Below are 21815 nucleotides of genomic sequence, written 5' to 3' on the forward strand. Positions count from 1 at the left end.
TCCCTACTCCTCAAGATGATGTTGATGATAACACATCTAATATTATAATTAGTAATTTAGTAGCAGCAGTAGAAATAGTAGTAGTATTATTTTTATTCTTAGTATTATTAGAATTATTAGTGTTGTTGGTATTGCTATGACTTTGTATTATTACCACCAATCCTAGTGTCTAGTGCCCATGAATTGGGATGGGTGAGCTTTTGAGCTGTGTACACATCCTAAACGATAGTGGCAGATGTGCTCAAAATACCCATACAGTTAATCAACTGTATCTTTTGGGATATTCTCAACTGGTGTTTACATTACACTTAATAACTTTACTGCCTCAATGCAGTTCATTGTGAATGTCTCATTTGTGGACTAAGAGTCATGCCGTCATGTCGCAATGTTATGTCATGTGGTCTCTTTTATATTGTGGAGGAAACAGACCTCTCTATCGATATTTTCAACTACCAAAATCTCACTCATATTGAAGTCTCAACCTGCTCATTCTACCACTGGCATTGATTTTGAAATATTCATTCTTTTGTGCCTTGTTAGAGGCGGAACAGCAAATAGTTGCTCATCTAAATTAGTGAGGAGGAGAAGAATAATTTTCCAACATCACCTAGTAAATGAGAAGCACTATAAATTAGAAACATTTCTCTGCCAGGTCAGTGTTTGATTTGAGTATGATTTATTAGATCTTTCTATTTCAACATAGATCCTACTAAGGCAGACGTCACCGTTTACCAGGCAGAACCGTTCAGGCAAGCGTTGAGTGCTGGGGGCCCCCTGCAGACGCTTATAGAAGAAGATGAGGCTCAGGTACATTTTATTATTGAATGTCACACAATAGACTGCTGAAATATTTTTTGGGTTAAAAATAATGTTTATGCTTTTGGCTCATACATTTGACAAATTATTAAGGTTTTTAATACAACTGTAGCATTTTTAATGTAAGTGATATTTTTGATTTCAGTCTGTTTGGTAAGTATTCACACATTCAATCTTGCTCTGGAATCTCCTTTGGGTGACTCCCTTATCCACAGAACCATCACAGTTCACTCTCCTGCTAAGCACACACCTAGCTCCAGATAAAAATTGTATTTGGAATGCATCACTACTTACCCACTCATGATCTCAATAAACACTGCCATCCCAATTTTCTTTAACCTATTCCCTAAGTAATGTTTTACTTCCTTCGACCACTTTCAATGTTTGTTTTCCTCTCTGCAAACACTGAGCGCCGTTCTTCTACCTCAGGGACAGATTAGAAGTAAAATATAACAGACATTTTATTTGCTCCACCCATCACTAAATGTAAGCAAATAACTGAAGTTGTGTACTGTCCCTAAAACACTGAGTAAATGAGGCAAAAAAGCGGGACCAAGGCGAGTAGTGGTTGATAGGTGCAGTGTCTCTGTCTTCATTCTTCTGGACCTATTAGTTGCATTTGATACAGCGGACCATGAGATCTTGGGTGGTCACACCCAGGAAGCTGGTCTGGCATCAACAGCTATTAGGTGGGTTTCCTCCTTAGTAATGGATAAAACTCAAGCAACCTTCCTTTGACCTCTCTGGTCCGAGTTCCTCAAGAAAGACAGTGGATGTGGATCACCCATGAATTTCTTCGCACCCTAGTATAACATTCGTCTTACAGCTAGGGCCCATCTCATGCAGTGTCTGGAATTCTTCTCTTACATGGGTGTTGATAATATTCTGGTTCTCCTGACTTTCTGAAAAGATCTGTGAGTCACTCCACATTTCTATCAAAACTGCATGACAGGAGTCTGAAGTTGGATAGGGAAGTCCTGACTACTTATGAACACAGAAAGTAAACACCATAGTGATTGCTGCTAGAGAGCACTATTGAGGTGATGCTTTCTGGTCAACGAGTATGGCTGACTGTTCACTGGTGATAGTTGGAAGACACGTGCGAGTCGTGTTTAATATCCAGGTATCTCTCACAATACAGGTTAACACGGTCATACTAGCATGTTTGTTTCATCTGAGAGTTCTTTGACAGAATTTGCTGTGTGTGGTTGCTTTCATAATTAGTACAACAATAGACTGTGGTAATGCCCTCCCTCTGACCTTGAATAAGTATCTCTTAGGAAGCTGCCACTTGGTGTAGAATAATGTGGCCTGTGTGCTCTGCAGGGTTCACAAATGTCATCATGTGACTTCATAATTATCATCTCCCCAGCGGTGGCCAGGGTGCAGCTGAGTGCTGTAAGCACTGAAAGCCACAGTACGTATGTTATCAACTCCCATTTTGTAGAGGAGACATCAATAATGTACCACCCTTTTGAAATATTCAGAGCACATATCCCTCTCCTCTAATTAGTCCTCATTTTCATGAGGATGGATTTTTTGATGCAGGTCCTGTGCTGTGAAACAAGCTTCCTCCTGCTGTGAAACCATAGAGATGATGTTGAACCCGCGATAAACAGAGCCGCCAATAAATTCCCACCATTCAACCACTGCTAACATTGAGTGACATAAACCTGATTACTGGTGATAATAGATCTTTGACACTCAACTACTGATACAACTGTACCACTGGTAATACTGGATTTGATATTTTCATAATATTGAAAAATGTTTGTTACTGAGTCTTTGACATTAATACTGCATGGTTAATACTCAGACACTGAAAAATTAAGTCACAATTAAGCTGTGCTACCGGTAATACTCAGCCAATATTCAGAGCAAGCCACTATTTACATTAACTACTGATAATAGTGAGCTGTAAACAACGTAGCCAACTACATGGTACTGATTCACTGTTCCTTCTCATTCTATTGTGCCACTAATAAAGTTAAGACCCTGATAGGACCGATTGATTAATCCTACTGAGTGAGTGTTAATTTGAACCAACGATCATCATACGCAACATATGATACTGAGTCACTGATGACTTTTATACTGAATCTCTCGTGACCAATTACCTGAGCATTGGCTTGTCACAATTATGGGAGGTAGTGCCTGGCTGAAGAGTAAGTTCTCTGTTAGTGGTGGTTAATGGTGAAATATAATGTTTATTGTGCAAACATTATGTACGTGTCACTAGCAAGATAACTCAGTGGGTGTAGCACTTATGGCAGAGTTCTATGTGCACCCTGCCCATCATGGATTCCAATCCCTCTAAAACAGCTCAAAAGGTTGATGTGTGTATTGCAGTATCTGTTTCTAACCTGGTGGTCACATATTTGAATCCTGTTGGGTGCGTTGAGCTTTCCATCATATCCAAGTTAACAACTTGGGCAATGCAAATAAGAGACACGGCTCAATTCTGTTTGCAGTGTGTCCGTATATATTGTAATCTTTTAATGGCATTCCAAAGGGCACTTTCATGCTTTTTTAAAAGAAATTCCATGTTGATTTTGAGGCTTTTCAGTCACTATTTTCTGCCTATCAATGCGGTTTGTAATGATTTACCATTCCTTGTGAAATGTGCCTTAATATTTACAATGTTGGAACTTTCATTGAACTTCTGATCCATTTTGAGAAATAAATTAACCACTACTTCTCTTCTCCTGGCTTCTAGAAGATTTTTATGTCTAAAACTTTGCCTGCTTCAGGAACATCTCAAAATTGGCAAAATTTAAAATAATGTTGTTGAAAAACAAGCCCTAGCAAGTTGCTGGGGAGAAAAACATAGCAGTACCTTCTTTTATAATTTAAAAAGTCTGTCCAATTCTACTTTACATCTAATCTGTTCTGACCAGGAATTTTATACTTCATGGTGCCCTGACTTGTAAAATATGTGAGTAGTGGGAATCTGGTGTTGGTCACGTTACTTTATAGGGCTTTGCTGGAGAGGACACAGTTGGCTCTCACGACTCTCCAGTCATGTTGGGAAGAGGATCTGGGGTTGCCCATAGCTGACTCATTTTGGCCTAGGTTACAGGAGTCTAGTTCTGAAGTGTCTGGAAACGCCCGCTTCACATGTATTCAATTATTTTATCTTTCTCTGGCCTATTTGACCCCCTCGCACAAACATGCCATGTTCCCTGCTGCAACCTTCAGAGTGCCTCCGGTGTGCCTCAGAAGATGCAGATTTGTTCAACATGGTCTGGTCTTGTCTACTCTTTCTGCCTTACTGGATGACATTCGTCCAGGTGATTCGAGGGGCCACCACGGATAGAGACTTTCTCCTAGGTCCCCAACCATGGTCGGATTGGGATGAAAAATTGGCCCGGGCACCCAAAAAAGGTGGCCCACGATTGCAGTTTGCAACCATTCATGCCAAAAAATGGGATTTCTTCATATCCGTTTCTAGTCAGAATTTTATTTAAATTGCAAGGGTATTTGAAACGTTTATGTTTCTTGTTTGTTTCTCTCATTCCATTGCACAGTTTTTGATTGAAACTCCTAACCTCAATCCTAGAAAACTGGCAGCAGGCGCCTGAGGTTTGTCTCTCTGGTGTTTGTGACCTGCTGTGGGAGACAAACCGACGACTTGTAATTTGCACTGCTCAAAAAATACACCTCTCTCAAAGGCTCACTGACACCTTCTGGGGCCCGGGGTGGAAGGAGGTGCACCACATGATGCGCGCCCTCCCTACGCCCTATTGTCATTCTTCAAATAACAATGAATGTGCCTAATATGTGGCCTGCTCAGACTTCCTCTCACCAGAAGCTGCAGCTCTATGGGGAAAATCAGCCCAGGTATATGGAGTTGCTTGATCCACAGACTAATAAAATCTACCCACAAGCTGGATTCTCCCACAGGCCCCTTGGGCACAGGCCGACTGCCCGCCCTGCCAGTCCGACCCTGTCCCCAACTGTGCTTGCTAGGCCTCCATGAACAAACAGTGGCTAGGAAAGCTAGTGATAAGTATTTGAATCTGACTTTGGTCCTTGCCCGCAGGCAACTGACTATGAGGTGGAAGTCCATCCGGGGTCCTGAAGTTTACTGATGGCGGCTAGAGTTGAGGTGAGGAAGGTTCCTGAATTTATGTGCACAGGATGCTATCTTCTTGGCATGTCTGCCAGTGGACCGTGGGGCCAGTGCGATTCCGGTGGATCCTCTTCGGGCCCCGGAGGCAGGAGTGATGGGCCAGACCCCACCCCGGGAGGCTCTCTCTCTTATTAGTATTGTTATTATTTGGGATTTACTCAGCGCAACAGCTACCCCAAGAGTACCCCAATGCTAACAGTAAATTCTAGCCAAATGAATGCAAAGAACTAAAAGGCAGATACAAAGAGCCAGGTCTTCTTGAGCAGGTTTTTGTAAAGCAAAATGTCTCTAGTGGCCGGAGTTGCAGTGGAAGAGCATTCTACTCCTTGGCAGCCGATTAGGAATAAGAGATACCACCCCCGTTTTCCTTCTAAATCGAGGGATGGCCACCAACAGGGAATTGGAGGACCGAAGTGACCTGGGGCGGCTCCTCCACTCTCAGAGCAGGAAAAATGAAATGATAATAACATAGTTATTATAATTAAATTTTTCTCAGGTTTAGGGCTGGGTTAGGGTTCAACAGGTCTAGTGCCCCAAGGGAAGGAGTGATTTGCACACTTTAAATGCGTATGACTGCTTGGCCTGACCTTACAGTCATGCGCACTTTGCATGTTCCCCACCAGGCTGCATTACACAGCCTGGTGGGTAACATGCCCAGGCCCCCAGTCCCCGTCTGAGCCTCACAGTCCAATCACAATTCTGCATTGCAGCGTTGTGATTGGCTTGAGGAAGCCTGGGTGCCTCTTTGTTCTGGGACTGCGGAGAAGCGGAGGAGGGACGCGGCCGGCAGAAGAGGTAAGTGTTTCTTGTTTTGGGTATATTTTGTGTCCCCCCTCCCTCTCCTCCCTCATTCCTTGCCAGCTGCTACGGTAAGTGACCTAACCGGTTGATATGGAAAAAATCTGTTTGACAGGTATTGAGGGTCTTTATGATAAAAAGCTGTTTGAGTTAAAACTATGCATTTGAACCTAACATGTTCTTTCACAGGCAGCCAGTGTAGATGTTTTGAAACTGACTGAATGTGAGCTCTCCGGGGGAGATACAGCCAGAGTTGAGCAGCTGCATTCTTCACTTGCTGCAATCTCCTCAGGAGGTTGGCAGACAGCCCCCAGTAAAGTGAGTTGGCATAGTCCAACCTAGAAGTGATCAAAAACTGGATCACTATTTTTTGCTGCGTGAGGTGAACAGATAAATAATTTCGCATTTTTATCAGGCTTAAACAGGTTCCTACTACCGCTGCCGCCGCAGGCACAAAAGACACAGTGTCATCAAATTTCACCCCAGATTATGGTCTACCGTGGCCAGATGGGGTGGAGGGGAAACATCCTGTGGCCAAAGTCTGTTGTCCCAGGTGAGGTGGGAGACCCGAAGAGCAAGATTTCTGTCTTGCTGGCGTTACATTGGAGGCTGCTGTCATGCATCTATTGGAACACAGCTGTCACACATGCCTTAAAATTACTCAACAAGAAATGCCAATACTGATATTCCATTAAACATCACTTCAGTGGCACATAGAAATGAAGTCTATGACAACCTTAATTCACAGTTGAATTTTTCAATTTATTTCAAAATTATTTTTTTCTTTTTAGCTCAGAGAAGCTTCTTTTAAATTCACATCAACATTTTATAGAAAAGATGACAATAAAACACACTCTATATACAAAATCTTACGACTCAATCCATTCTTAATACAAACTCACCACAATCTCTCCTTATCATCTCCTTCATACATCTCACAATCCCCATTCGCATACACTTATAACCCACACACGAATCCAGCCATACACCACACACCCTTCCTGGTTAACTGAACCTATTTGATATTTTGTAAAACCAGGGGTATCAACCAAACAACAAAAAAGTTTAGACAATAGTATTTCAAGTGCACTCCTACACAAAATACACAACACTTTCAAATGTACATCATATTTGCAGTGCACGAAAGCAAAACAATTAAACACAAGTTTGTTTGGCAAAATAACCCAAGGTCGACGCGTTTCGAACCCACTTCTTATGGGGTTCTCTTCAGGACCAAAATGGCTCTTAAGTAATGTGATAAGATCCACTGCTCATGTTCGAAAGGTAGAAATTGGAGAGTGCAAGCTTTTAGTTGTCCTATGTTGTTTGTATGTCTTATCGGGCAGAAGCTGGAAAAAAGCTGTTACAAGTGTATTAGTCCAAGGACGGTGCTTCAAATGCGTCCATTTTTTTGTAAAGGCCAGCTACAGAATAAATCTTCCTGGCACGCTGCCTCTGTTGGTATAACATTTCTTTCCTCAGTCAGACTTCGATGTTGCGCTTCATTTCTATGCGCCACTGAAGTGATGTTTAATGGAATATCAGAATTGGCATTTCTTGTTGTTCTGTATATTAGAGGCTCAGCCTTACTGATTCGAGCCAAGACCCGTTGTTGTTCTTTGTTAAAATTACTCAAAGCATTTGGGGTTTCATGGTCTAATATGAGGGGAATTTGTGTATCGTCAGCGTACGTAACACTTTTCTATGCCAAACTATTCAATCAGAGTCACTAAGGAGGGTCATATCCACATCAAAAAGTGTAGGGCTCAACACAGACCCCTGAGGAACTCCAAATCCAAATGACTTGGGTTCTTAAGCAAAAGGGGCCATCCAGACTGATTGAGATCTCTCTACCAAGAAAGAACACAGCCACGTCAAGGCTGGACCACCCACACCGACAGCACAAAGACGCTGCAAAGAGTGGAATGCAAAACCGTATCAAAAGCTGTGGATGGATCTAGAAGAACCAGTGCAACCTGCTTCCCCTGATCCACTACTAGCCTGATCATGTCTACCACTTCCAATAAAGTAGTCTTTGGTGCTGAAGCCCGGGCGGAAACCCGACTGAGAGAGGTGGAGTAGGTTATTCTGCTCTAAAAAGGCAGAGAGCTGTTTATTGATAAGCTTCTCCAATATATTGGCGAAGGCTGGGAGAAGAGAAATAGGGCGATAGTTGGCAAGAATGGATTTGTCGGCCAATGGTTTCTTTAGTAGAGATTGATTTAGAAGTTGTTGGAAATGGCCCTTTTTGCAGGGTTATACCCAAACTTTTTGCTTCTTCCTCCTGTTTTTTCCTGACCTGCTGTGGTTGGTTTTAGGACTCTGGGCACTTTACCATTGCTATTCAGTGCTAAAGTGCCTATGCTCTCTGTGAAATTGTGTTATGAATTGGTGTTTCAATGATTGGCATATTTGATTTACTGGTAAGCCCCTAGTAAAGTGCACTGAGTGTGTCAGGGCCTGTAAATCAAATACTACTAGTGGGCCTGCAGCACTGATTGTGCCAACCACATGAGTAGCCCCGAAAAGGTAACTCAGACCTGCCACTGCAGTTTCTGCGTGCAGTATAGTACTGCCATGTCGGCTTGGCAAGTGCACCCACTTTCCAAGCCCTGACCTTCCCTTTTCTTACATGTGAGTCACCCGTAAGGTAGGCCCAAGGTACCACTGTGGGCAGGGTGACGTGAATGTGAAAGATAGGACTTGCCCTGGTGTGTGTGGCATGTCCTGATAGTGAAATGCTGCCAATTTCATTTTTTAATATTGCAAGGCTACCTGTTCCCATAGGATAGAATGGGGAGTTTGCTTATAACATCTTATAAACATAACTACCCCTGGGAACAAGGTAGGAAAATAAAGTTTAGTATGCCTGAACTCAGAATGTTAAAATCCATCTTTTTAGTGAAGGTGAGTTTTACATTCTGTGTTTGAAAATAACCTTTTTTAGAAAGTAGGTATTTTCTTGCTTAGCCATCCAGTGTGCCTCTGCTAGGATGTGTATTGACTGTCTGGCTTTGGAGTGACGGGGGCTGGGGATGTGCAGTGAAGCCAGAGAGTCATGGATGAGTCAGGGCTGGGTTGAATAGACCTGAGCTGCATTGAATAGACCTGAGCTGCATTCAGAGTGGTGGGAGGAGTTTTCATTAGCACCTGAATAGGCCCGGTCTGCATTTAGAGTGGGGGGAGGAGATTCCTTTCACACCTGAATGGGCCTGGGCTGCCAGAGACCATACTGTCTCCGCCTCCTGCTGGGCAGCTACACTGAGAGGACAGAACTGGTTCTGGCTGGGCACAGGGCTTCTCTGCCACTAGTGCACAAAGGAATTTTGGGTATAAGTACTGGGGCCGAGCCCCAGAACTTAATAACTCTTTTGTACCAAGAAGACTGCCAAGAAGAAGAGCTGGAGAAGCTGTGAGGAGGAACTACTACTTTGCTGAGTGCTTTGCTGTGTTGGCCTGCAGTGACTGCTTCTGTCTTGGGCAGTGAAAGGACCTTCTGCAATGTCTTTATTGAGTTTCTCCGAGGGCTTGAGGCAGAGCTTTGCCCCCTGTTCAAGAAGTCTCAGGAACAGCAAAGACTTCAACTTCTGCTGCCATCAGCACTGGGGACTGTGTGTTTTGTGCCATAACACAAAAAAAAGAAACCTGACGCCGTCAACGTCGCCGCTGCTGACTTTGTGTCACTTTGAAGGCACATCAGAGGGCACCGCCGCACTTTGCACCGCAACCCTGGTCTCACCAACAAGCCACCTGATGTAGTCACGCGACCAGTGGGCACCGCACTCCACACCGCCTCGTTTCACGCCGTTGCCCTGGTATCCCAGACAACGACACTCCACGCCGCCATCGATGCCACTGCTTGCACCGTGGTTCGAGGGAACAGTTCATAAGTTACACGACGAACCATCCGCATCCCATACTGCAGCCTTGGCCCAAGGATGCCGGCGCCATTGACTCCAGTTTGTCAGCTGACGACCGCACTTCAGCAACGACGACGCAGCTGCTTCCACAGTGACCTGTCAGCCCCGTGACGAGCACCGCATCAGTTCGCACTGCAGCCCTGGTCTCACCGACGCCGCTGGACGTCCGTCACCGAGCTGCTGCCTGTACCACGACCTGAGTGCACCGCACGCTGCACCACTGCACTTTGCACTGCAACACCCGATGCCTGCTGACGCCGGTACTCCTGACTTCAACCGCGAAGAGTTTGATCTGCAACACGTGTAACTCCATGGGCCCGACGACTCCTGCACCGACTTGCAAAACCGACGCCTGCCGACACTGGCTCATTGGAGCTCAATGAGAGGTCGCCGACGCCCTACATTTCTAAAGGTACTATTTTGTGAGTCTTCCCGACACCGTAGCCGGCCTGCGACGCCGAGGTCAGCCAGAACTGTTTGGATTTGTTGTTCATGACGCCGTGGTAGCCCCGGACGGTGGTACCGACTTCAAGGAACTGTATTTTTCAAGTATTCTTGCAAAGTATACCTTTTTAAGTACTGTATTGTGGATTTTTATCGTTTTGGTCTTGTTTTAAGTATATACAATATTGGATATTTTTCTAAACTGGTGAGGTGTCCTTTTGTAGTGTCTTCACAGTATTACTGTTGGTTATGTGCAAGTGCTTTACACACTGCCTCCAAGATAAGCCTGACTGTTCGTGCCAAGCTACCAAGGGGGTGAGCAGGGGTTATTTTAGGAGTGTAACTCCCTTATCCTGACTAAAAAGAAGGGTACCTACTTGGACAAAGGTGCAAACCCTTGCCAACTAGAGACCCCCATTTCTAACAGAAGCTGATTTAGGAGCAGATTGATAACAGCACAGTTGAACACCAAGATATGAGGGAGACCAGATTCATCCAATGCCCCGGATTTGCAATATCTTAGGGCATGGGCAGTGCCCTCTAATGAGATGGGAGTAAATTCCTGCAATAGTTGGCCACAATGTGGCAACAGAACTTCATGCTGAGCTAAGGTGCCGTTAGTACTCTGTGGGATCTTGTTTGCAAGGAGTAGGGAGTCCACAATGGTATTATTTTGATATAAAAAAAATAGAAAGTTGAGTACAGACTTTAAGAGAAAAGGCTGAAACAGGGCATCTGGATGAGTACATTTGTTTACTATTTTCAGGACCTCATCGGGTTTGTTATCTGATAAGTCTATTTGGAATGCAAGAAATTCAGACTGAGCTTTTCTAATAGCTCTATGATAATCATTTAAGGCTAATGTGTATATGGATTTATCAGCAGGGAGGCACTGCCGCCTCCAGCTTGTTTCCAGTTCCTTAGACGTTTTCCTCAATTCCTTAAGCTCCTCATTAAACAAGGGACTGACTGTCATTTTATAGAGGATTTGGTCTCTCTGGGTCTTATGGGAGCAATGCCATCAGCCGCCTGAAAAGGCCATGAATTACCCGACACGGTAACAGCCTCCATGCCACCACTCATATGAGGAGGATGCAAAAATTCAGTGAAGGACCTTGAGAAACTCAACTTGCTCCTAGTTCATCCATACAGGTAGCATTCTCTGCCCTCAATCCCCCCATTGACCTCCATAATGTCTGAGGACTGTTTCACCAACACCTCCTGACCTCCCGCCTAAGTACAACATGTGCTACAATATCCCCTAATATGAAGAAGTGCACCGCCCTAGTTCCTTTTTTCACTCTTTATTAATAGCGCTGTTATAACAATGTTTAGAAAACCTATTTTCTCAGATTGATGGCATCCTTGTTCTTAGTTTGTGACAATTTCTCCTGATAATGATTTGTGCAGACAACAACTGCCCAACCTGATGTTGTTAATATTGGACTTTCTACACCGCATACAATGTGTCATGGAACATTTGTCAGGTGGTAAGACACTCTATTAACCCTGTTGTTTTTTTTTTTTAAATTTATTTTCATTTTATCATCATAAACAGCAAGACAAAGTGTAGCATGTCTGGCTCTAACAAACGTCGCACAGACACTGTTGTGACTCGGGTACATATATCCACAGGCACAGATGTTATTATCACATGAAAAACATGCACAACATCGACTCTCCTCAGGGAGCAGTCATATAATGCCTCCCTTATAAATGGGGGACTACAGTTGCAATCGCATTGATCTCTGTGCACATTTTACAGATCGGTATTCTCCAATCATTCATACAAATAGTGCATAGATAAAATATTAATCAACAACACTTGACATTTCCTCCTCCTGAGTGCCAAATAGGTTTGGTACGACCCCATTTGTCTTTCCGGTGACTACGGGGCAGCATAAGGTCATGATACGCATCTAATTGAGTATAGCAGTACACCATATCAGTGTGCCACTCCTTCACATTGGAAATTGGACCCTTCATCTAGCGCATTGCCGATGTGCGACATGCCAGGAGTAAATCCATGGCCCCCAAGTGCTTGTACGTTTTTGGGACATCTTTATCATAGCCTAGTAGGGCCAGTAATGGAGTGAACATCAAGAACTCCCCGGTAATGTCCACCAGAATCTTAAATGTCTCAAACCAAAAGTTATGTACTCCAGGGCAGAATCATGTAAATGCTCGAAGTCAGCTTCGTCCAATGCACATCGCAAGCATTTAGAATCCTCGCACAAGCGGTACCGAAATAGGCGAGCAGGGGTATGGTATACCCTACTAAGAGATTTAAAATGTATAAATCGATGCCAGCCATTCAAGGAGCGAGTGCCAGTCTGAGAACAGCAATGGGCCCACTGCGCTCTGCTAATCTATATAGTTAAATCATCTTGCAGGTGTGGCAGGCCTCGGGAGCATCAGACCACCGAGCCTCTTGCGAAAAGGAATATAGCTTTGCAAAGATCCGTAATGGCGAAGTTGCTTGCAATAGATAGGTTAGCTCCAATGGTTCCGCAAGGGAATAATACAATAATGCACGCATCGCGTGGCGCACCCTGTGATAGTGAAATCTTGTCAGTACGAGTAGTGCCTCGTTCTGTGCACGGACTTGCTCCCAGTCAGGGAGAACTCCATCCTCAAAGAAGTCCCCCATATATCATATGTCGAGACTGTGCAATACTGCCACTGTCACCTTCTCTCGTCCGAGGGGAAACCATCTACACCACTCTATTGGGAGACGTTGAGAGTATAGCAAGGGTCTGTTTAACAAGTCCATCGACTTCTTCCACAGGCTCCGTGTGGTGCCCATGGAATCAAACACATAAAAACCGACTCAACGGCCTATCAAATAAATATTGGGGCAGTGAAAGCGGGAATGCCGCATCAGGCTTCAAACTAAGATGTGGTAAGTCTAGTGGCCTATGAAGCCAAAAATAGGTGAACATACACTGTGACCCCCTATAGTAGGCTTCCAGATCTGGAGCTTTAAGTCCACCCATTTCATATGGGAGAGTGAGCATATCCCAGTGCACGCGCGGCTGTTTACCAGCCCGCGGCATTCGCACCAATATGCAGTGTAGTGTTTGAAAAAATGCATTAGGAAAGAGTATTGGGGTATTTGCACAAAGAAACAACAATATCGGGAGTATTGCCATCTTCATAAGAGCTATTCGTCCACACATCAAAAGGGGTAGGTGAATCCAACGGTCAACCTCTTCTGTGAGGCGATGCACTTCCTTCTTATAGTTATCACGCAGCATGACTTCGTGTTCAGAGTGAATTTGTCTACCTAAATAATGTAAGGGCTCTGTCATTCAAGTAAGCGGAAACTTCAATAATACCGGGGTCATAACGGTGGTAAGTGGAAACATAAGGGACTTATCCAAACTAATACGTAATTCTGAATGGCCACCAAAGAGTACAACCTCTCTAAGGACTGGTGAAAGATTTTGTTCAGGGTCCCGACCGTACAAGAGTGTGTCATCAGCATATGCTGAAAAGATACATTTTGTAATGTGGAAAGTGGATACCCCGATGAGAGTGATAATCCTGCAGCGCACATGCCAAGGGCTCCGCGACCAGCGCGTACAGCAATGGGGATAAAACTCAACCCTGGCACGTGCCCCTCGTGATAGTTAATTGAGCCTACACCTCACCATTGAGGTGTGTAGTGCCGTCAGTTTACCTGGCTTGAGCAGAGTAACCAATAATGCCTCGCGCATTGTCTGGGGCATATGACCTTCACGCACCATATCTTCAAAGAGGCTAACCAAATTTGTTATAAGTTTGTCCTGGTAAGCCGTATAGAAGGCCACTGTCAATCCATCAGAGCCCCGTTCCTTCCCATTTTGCATATCTTTTAACGCAGCAGCGATTTCTGTAGGGCGAAGAGGGACCATCGGTTATGGCTTGCTCATCATGGGTGGTGCAGAAAGTGTAAAGGTCAATGTAATACCAGTGGAACTGATCTAGCACCTGCCCAGCCTCACAGAGAGGAATGATCATTTCATCTAGAACCATTAATACTGTACTTTCTTTCTGGCTAGGCTAAATAAGAGCAGCCAGAGTAGCGTCCGGACGCTCTCCCTCATAATAGATTCTATAGGTGGCATACTTGCCTGAGTGCATAACCTCATCCTAAACCAGCTCATTATATTCCTCCAGTTTAGCTCGGATATCGCTCAAAAGTGCCTGTCCTCTCATCATGTGCGCGCTCCAATGTGGCCAAGTCACTTTCTAACCTTGCGATCCCGAATTGAGCGGAGCACCCCTGCATGCTTTGAGATAGTAACCCCATAGATGTAGACCTTAAAAGCCTCCCAAATAGTGGTGACTTTAGTCAACGAGCCCAAGTTGATCTGAAAGTAAACAATGATCTCTTGTGCCAGGTCTTGGCGAAATACAGTGTCTATCAATGAGTATTGTGGGAAGTGCCAGGAAAGCTCCTGTGGGCGTGGATCTACTAGCTCAAGCACTAAACGCACCGGGTAGTGGTCCGAGTATGTTCGGGGCAGATGCTCATACTGCCTGATCATATGCATTAGACTGTGCGAAATAAGTGAATAGTCAATTTGGGTATGAATGTCATGAATAGTAGAGTAATGTGTGTATTCCCTTCCCTGTGGTCAAGCGGCAGAGCCATGCATACACTAGGCCGCTACGTCCAGCCACCTCTACAATTGCACAGGCTGCCAGTGAGGGTCGTCGAGGCAGGCCCTAGGATCGATCTAAGTCAGGTGATTTAACACAATTAAAGTCACCGCCCCAAATCTGAGGTAGGCTTTCATAACGGGCCAGCTTGGCATGAAGTGCATGATAAAACTGTGGGTCATCATGGTTAGGCCTATAGGTCCTAACCAGTAACACCTCAAATTGATATTTGCAGCAATGCACCACCACAAAATGTCCAGCAGGGTCCACACATACCTCCTGTAATTGTGTTCCTGGACCACCCCATGTCCAAATCAGGACCCGGCATGCATGAGTCGTAAAACTAGCAGCATTACATACCCCTTTCGTGTGCCTTTGTGTGAGTAACCGGCTAGTAGGAGCCAGGTGTGTCTCCTGTGTTGTTGTAAGTACAAGAAAACTTTGAAGATTTTCCTAACGTTCCAAGTGAGATAAATCAGCAACAAAAGACACCTATTAGTAGTGGTTGTATCCCCCACCTCGTCAGGCATGACTACCCCATGCAATGAGAAAACAGTAAACAAGCTGTACCAAATGCACATGAGTATAACCTTTTGGTGCCAAAAAACGAATTTGATGTGACAACATCCTCCCCCCTCCCATACCTGGTCCCCCAACCTATGACACACCAAAGTATAACCCACCCCTTTCCTCCCTAATTCCCCAGTTAACAAACCCCTATAAGGCCCAGACCCTCCCAATTCCCCCCAAAAAATAAACAGTATGCCAATCATGCAGCTGAAATGCAGGAACGTTACCCTACCCCACAACCCCGCATATAATTCAAGCATGGTACCTGTTATGACAAATCGTCAGATCTACATAGTAATTTCCAAGCATCTTCGATTAGAAAACAACTGCATGAATAACATTCTGAAAAATTGAACAGACCCATAGGAGTCTTGACATGCAAAGGGTCAATAATAAATTATAATCAACCAGGGTCATCTAAATTAGAAGTGGTCCCCAACTAAATTGTTGCAAACTCTTAGGATCACCAAAGAATACGAGTTTTGTCATTGAGTGTCACCTTCAGGTGAGCTGGATAAAGCATAGCATAGTCAATGTTCAGTTCCTGTAATTTCCTCTTAACTGGAAGGAACTGCTTCCATGCTTCCTGGACATAGGGTGTAAAATCAAGGACTATAGAACGTTCTGCACCTTAATGGCAAAGGGTTTGCAATTCTCTAGAGTGGAGCAGTACTGCGTCTCGATCCCTGTAATTTAGCAGCCTTGCTATAATTGGACGGGGTCTGGCCCCTGGTATCGGCCTCTGGGCCAACAAACGGTGAGCGCGCTCCACAAAAAACATAGAAAATGTCTTTCGTCTCAGAAGGGCTACAAGGAGCTTTCCCACAAAGGTCTCCATACTGCCAACATTCAAGGATTCTGCGCGCCCAGTATTGCGGAGGTTATTTCGCCTAGAGAAGGCCTCAAAAACCTCGGCCTTGGCCTGCAGCATCGAAACCGCCTTCTCCAACTGCTTTTGGGCTTTAGTCACTGAATTCTGTTCATCCTCAGCATCTGACACACGTCTCTTGACAGTATCAAGACGCTCTGCATGCTTGTCAATACGCTCTGACATTCTATCCATGTGGTAGGTGAGAACATCGATATTCCCATCTATCATTGTGAGGCTGAATTGTATAGCAGACAAGATTTGGTGCAGGCCCCCCCCCCCCCCAGCTAGGATCCTGATGCATCCGCGTCTGCCCCAGTGCTGCTGCCCCATCCTCACACAGTCTACGGATATTACGCTGCTCAAATTGTAGTTTGGGTTGGGTCTTCTCTGTCTTACCCATAGCAATGTATTTAGTTGAAAACCCTACAGGAGCATAGCTGACTGTATGGGCCAATAGGAATAGGAGAATGTTCGGGGAAATGATCAAAGGGTCCACACGTCGTACCAAAATCCTGATATTAGTGTGGGTTATATCCTGAAGGCAATGTAGGTGGAGGACCACCATCTCCGGCACCAATCCCCCGGGCGCAGGCACCGCAGGACTATTTCAACTAGGGGGCCAACACTCCCCTTGGGCTCCTAAGCCCTTGTAGCCGATCACCCATAGGGCCACAAAGAGAGCCGCAACAATGGCGCAGCAGGGGGATCCTACACCTAGCAGCAGAAGGGGCCTCACAGGGAACCGACACAGGTCTCACCAGTAAAGTAGGCTACAGTCCAATGACCCACAGGCAGATCCCAACTTAGCACTGTAGGAGGGCCAGCATAGAGGAACAAGTTGACTAGCTAGTGAAGAACAGGACACCCATTCCAGATACGGTCAGTAGGCACTGGAGTCCCGCCTCACCCCCAACTGCAAGGTAATGAGGGTATAAACACTGATGGGAGATCCAGGCAGAGCAGTGATCAGATGAGTCCCCCCTCCTTCAGCCAGGGGAGGGCCAGGAGACAAACCCAGCTCTAGTAATGTACCTGATGCAGATCCAGGGTGCAGGGCCAAGACCCGCCGTGGCTCATGCCTGGCGAAATTGTCAGGCATCCACCGGGGTCCAGTGGAGGCCTAGAGGTGTGCGGCACCCTCCGCACCGCTCTTGGCCTCTGCGATCCACCACCACTGGGTGCCCGCCTCCAGAAAGGATCCCAACACAGTGAGGAGCCCGAGGTCACCGGGTGGGCTCAAGGCAGGGATCAACAGGGGCACTCACCAGGGCACTTGGGTAGCACTCAGCATCGGGCCCCACACAGCAAGCCAAACTTCTGCTGTGGAGCCAGCAGCAAAGGATCACAGCGCGGCCCCGGGAGCCACCACACACTGTTATATTCCATATGGGTTCCATAATATAGGCCCCGGTAACTTCATTACCCTTCACCTATATTCTTCCCTACATTACACTTGTAACGGTTTACAGGAACTGACCTTTTACCTAGATACAACACTGCATTCTGAACATTGTTTTTCACTAGTTCGAAATCTCATTCATTATGCATGAGGATTCTTGGAAGCACAGCAGGACGACCATCTCCTGTATAATATCTATGTATAAAGTTCATGCCCGACGTCATCCATAGGCCAACACAGTGAGGTAGGACCCCTGGGGAGATCTTTGGGTATATATACATCACATCTTGCTAAGATAGGGCAGAGGAGACCAAGACTTACCGGCCGACACACTGACCAGAGACGCTGAGGTTCCTGCATGCAGACACTACAGCTTGCAGTGGTCTAACATCCCTTGCGGGGTGTTCAACTCGAGACCAGGACGGGGTCCCGCAGTCTCTCACTTCAGGTAATGGGGTTGACTAAATCCTAGAGGGATTCTTGGCTTAACACCTATACACATGCTAGGTACATTTTTTTACATCTAGTTAGGGAAGTATCGTAGGAGTACGCATCTTTTTATCATGTGTTTTATATACTCGTATGTATTCATGACTATTGTAAGATGGTAGAGCTATACCATCTATTTGCCTTTATAGTACTGCTAATCATTTATATGTTATACTGTCTAACTGTTGTTGCAGCTCATCTATTCTACACCAGAATAACAACTGTTCAATAAATACTTATTGAAAACGCCCAGCTTGTTTATTCTGTGTATATCTCTGAGACAGACTAAGTAAGCATGAGTGACTGAGCAAAAAGTAGTATATTGTTTCCACGGTCCTGAGGGATTAGGGTTGTCATGTTCGATGGTTGCCAGGGACGATTCTCTCCTTGGTAAGAGGAGATTCTAGTGCCACGGTGAGCTAGTTGGTACAAAAGGCCAACATACCAGGTGGGGGTGTTCAGAGTCAGTCTGCCACCAATCCTAGAATGTATGCTGTCCAAAAGCGCAGATCCTGTATAATTATTATAGGAGCTACACGACAACACCTGAGCCCGCAAATTCAAAAGAGGCATCGGAGTGTGGTGTTGTCAGGTCCCCACAACAGTCACCATCGGTTTGTGGAGTGATCCCGCAGGGACGACGTGGACAACCCCCTCCGGCTCCCTCCGTCTCCTAGAAAGGGCTGAATACTAACTAGGCTGAAGAGGGGACTGGGGGAGGCAACCAAAATAGGGTGTAAGCAGCGTAGAAGGATGCTGGGAGTGATCTGCCCTCGGATCCTCTTGGGGTCTCGTGGTGGACAACGCCTAAGGAATGGAACAGATGGGTAGCACACACGCCAGACACAGGTAACAAGGAGAAATAGCACAAAATAGAAGAAAAAAGTGTAGTCACCTGAGACGCAGCGCTTATAGAGTGGAAGACCAGTTAGCAGTGTTCTGGATCCCCAAAGAAGCAGCGTTACGAACACCACTGATCCGTGAGTAGCTGAACGGCAATCTCCTGCCCCTGCATGGGCTGCTGTGGAAAGGAAAGAGTATGCGCTCCTGCACTGGTTGCCAAAGTATAAGAGTATGCGCTCCTGCGCTGGTTGCCAAAGTATAAGAGTATGCACTCCTAGGGAAAACAAAAGCGCTTCTGCGCTGTCTGGCGCTGTGGAGCAAAGTATGACTTTGTGCCTTGCACGAGTCGAGGGTGCTTTGCGAGAGCGCGCCTGCGCTTGGAGGAGAAGCGAAAGTAAACGCGACCCCGTGTTACACAGGGTCGCGTAAAACCAAGGAAAGCGCTCCTGCGCTTGCGGGGAACAACAAACAAAAGAAAGCGCTCCTGCGCTTGCGGGGAAACAAATAACAAAGTAGACGCGACTCTGTGCTTTTGCACGAGTCGCGTGTGCCTCTGAAAGCGCTCCTGTGCTTGAGGGAAAGCCGGAATAAGCGCGGCTCCGTGCCCTTGCACGAGTCGCGTATCAAGGTTCTGTAGACGCCCTTGCGTGGTCTGGAGGAATTTCGGTTGCAGTTAGGGCATTCGCTCCTGCGAAGCTCACTACGGCAATACGAAGCGCCGATTACGGCGGCTTCGCTTCGGATATAGGTCCTCCCCCGGAAGTGCCGGTCAGCTGTTGGTTCGAGGCAGGTTCCGTCTAGGAAGACTAGACGGCCGACCTGCTTAGCTGATTTCAGCAAAGAGAGCTGGTGCGCGCACGCACACACAACACCTCGCACGCCAACCATACCAGAAGCATGACAGCACCCACCCTTAAAATAGACCCACCCTACCGGCTAAACAGGGGTTGCAGGACGTGGTTTCTGAGGGTGCCGGGCGTGGAAGGCGCGGACTAAGCGGGGTGCATGACGGACATGGGACAGGGGCTCCCAGGATCGCTCCACCGGACCATATCCCTTCAGTCTACTAGGTAAAAGAGCCTACCCCATGTCCTGCGAGAATCAAGGAGGGCCCGGACCTCGTCCTCCTCGTGATCGTCTACGAGAACAGGAGGTGGAGGCGGAGCTATCAGGCAGTCAGGGTGAGCGGGTCGCAAGAGGGAAACGTGAAAGACAGGGTGGACCCTCATCTGGGGAGGTAACGCTAGTCTCATGGAAACCCTGTTGATCACCCGTGTTATGGAATAGGGGCCTACATAACATGGCAACAGTTATTTGGGCCCATGTGTGTTGAGGTTTTTGATGGACACCCATACCCTGTCCCCCACTTTATATTCGGGTTCTGCTTGCCGGTGTCTGTCTGTGCTTTGTTTGTAGCTCTCTTTGGCCTTGGCTAGCTCAAAACGGGCTTGTTGCCATATGGTGCAGAGCAAGGAGTGGTATGCCTGTACGGTGGGCACGTTGCAGGTTTGGGTCTCTTCCCAAGGAGATGTCCTAGGATGTTGGCCCTGAAGAGAGAAGAACGGTGATACCCCAGTGACAGCGTGTTTATTGTTATTGTACGCGTATTCCACCATCCATAGTACTTCTGACCATTCCTTTTCTATGGTGAGCAGCAAGCAGCGGAGGTATTGCTCCATGGAATGGTTGGTCCTTTCCGCCTGCCCGTCTGTTTGGGGGTGGTAGGCGGGGGACAAACAAAACTCGATGTCTAGTATGCTACAGACCTCGTTCCAAACCCGGGATATGAACTGAGTTCCTCTGTCTGTGATTAGGATGGAAGGAATGCCATGTAACCGGATCACGTTTTGCATGAAGACTGCTGCTAGCTCGGCAGCGGTAGGGAGTGTTTTTTAGGGGCACAAAGTGCGCCATTTCAGTGAGATGGTCCACGATGGTGAGGATCGTGGTGTATCCTGTTTTGGTTCTGGGGAGTCCTAAGACGAAGTCCATTGATACTGTGTGCCATGGGCAGGGGGGAACAGGAATCGGGTGCAGCAATCCCACCGTAGGTTGGGTTGAGGTCTTTCCATGCGCACAAACGGCACATCGGGCGATGTAGGCCTGCGTGCCGGAGGCTAGAGTGGGCCACCAGAAGGGCCTCTGTATCAGGTCCTTGGTTTTCTGATAACCGGGGTGGCCGGACAAAGGGTGGTCATGGCACATAAACAGCGCCTGTTGTTGATGACTCACTAACGGTAAGTAATAGTTCTTTCCTTTGAACAGGAATCCATCCTGTTCAGTCAACCCCTGGATGGCTCCCGTCCAGTCGTTCGGTTTCTTCTGCTCCAGATCACAGCGTTGCTGAGACAGAAAGGAGGAGGTGATCACTGCTCCCTGGAAGCATCGATCCGGAATGATGGGTTCCGGTTCTATAGACGGATTGCTGTCTCCTGTTTCTTCCAGCCTGGACAAGGCGTCGGCCTTGGCGTTCTCCCTTCCGGGTCGGTAGGTGATCCGGAAGTCGTATTCATTGAAGAAAAGGGTCCACCGTAGTTGTCTAGCTGTTAGGGCCCTGGCCGAACAAAGGAACTGTAGGTTTCTGTGGTCGGTAAAGATGGTCACTGTGTGTTTGGCGTCTTTCAAGTAGTGGTGCCATTCCTCGAACGTCCCCTTGATGGCCAGGAGTTCCTTGCCTGCGATGGAGTAGTTGCATTCTGCTGGCTGTAGCTTCCTGGAATAGTAAGCCACTGGGTGCAGCAGACCAGTTTCGGGGTCTCTTTGCGATAACACCCCTCCCAGGGCGTTCTGCGAGGCGTCGGCCTCTACTATGAAGGGTTGGTTGAAATCGGGGTCGTTTTAACACAGGTGCTTTGGTGAATCTTGTCTTGAGCTCCTGAAATGCCT

At 46.5% G+C, this 21815-nt stretch overlaps 1 protein-coding gene across 1 annotated transcript in view; it reads left to right on the forward strand.

Moving 5' to 3' along the window:
* Nucleotides 1-21815, forward strand: part of LOC146817397 (dynein axonemal heavy chain 5-like) — a 1608734-nt gene that overhangs the window by 253816 nt on the left and 1333103 nt on the right. The window contains exon 11 of the mRNA XM_085609634.1: nt 704-807. Within this exon, the coding sequence (XP_085465760.1) occupies nt 704-807 (104 nt within the window). The remainder of the gene's footprint in view (nt 1-703; nt 808-21815) is intronic.

The sequence above is a fragment of the Triturus cristatus genome, chromosome 6 (genome assembly GCF_964204655.1).
Source record: "Triturus cristatus chromosome 6, aTriCri1.1, whole genome shotgun sequence".
Taxonomy (NCBI): Eukaryota; Metazoa; Chordata; class Amphibia; order Caudata; family Salamandridae; genus Triturus; species Triturus cristatus.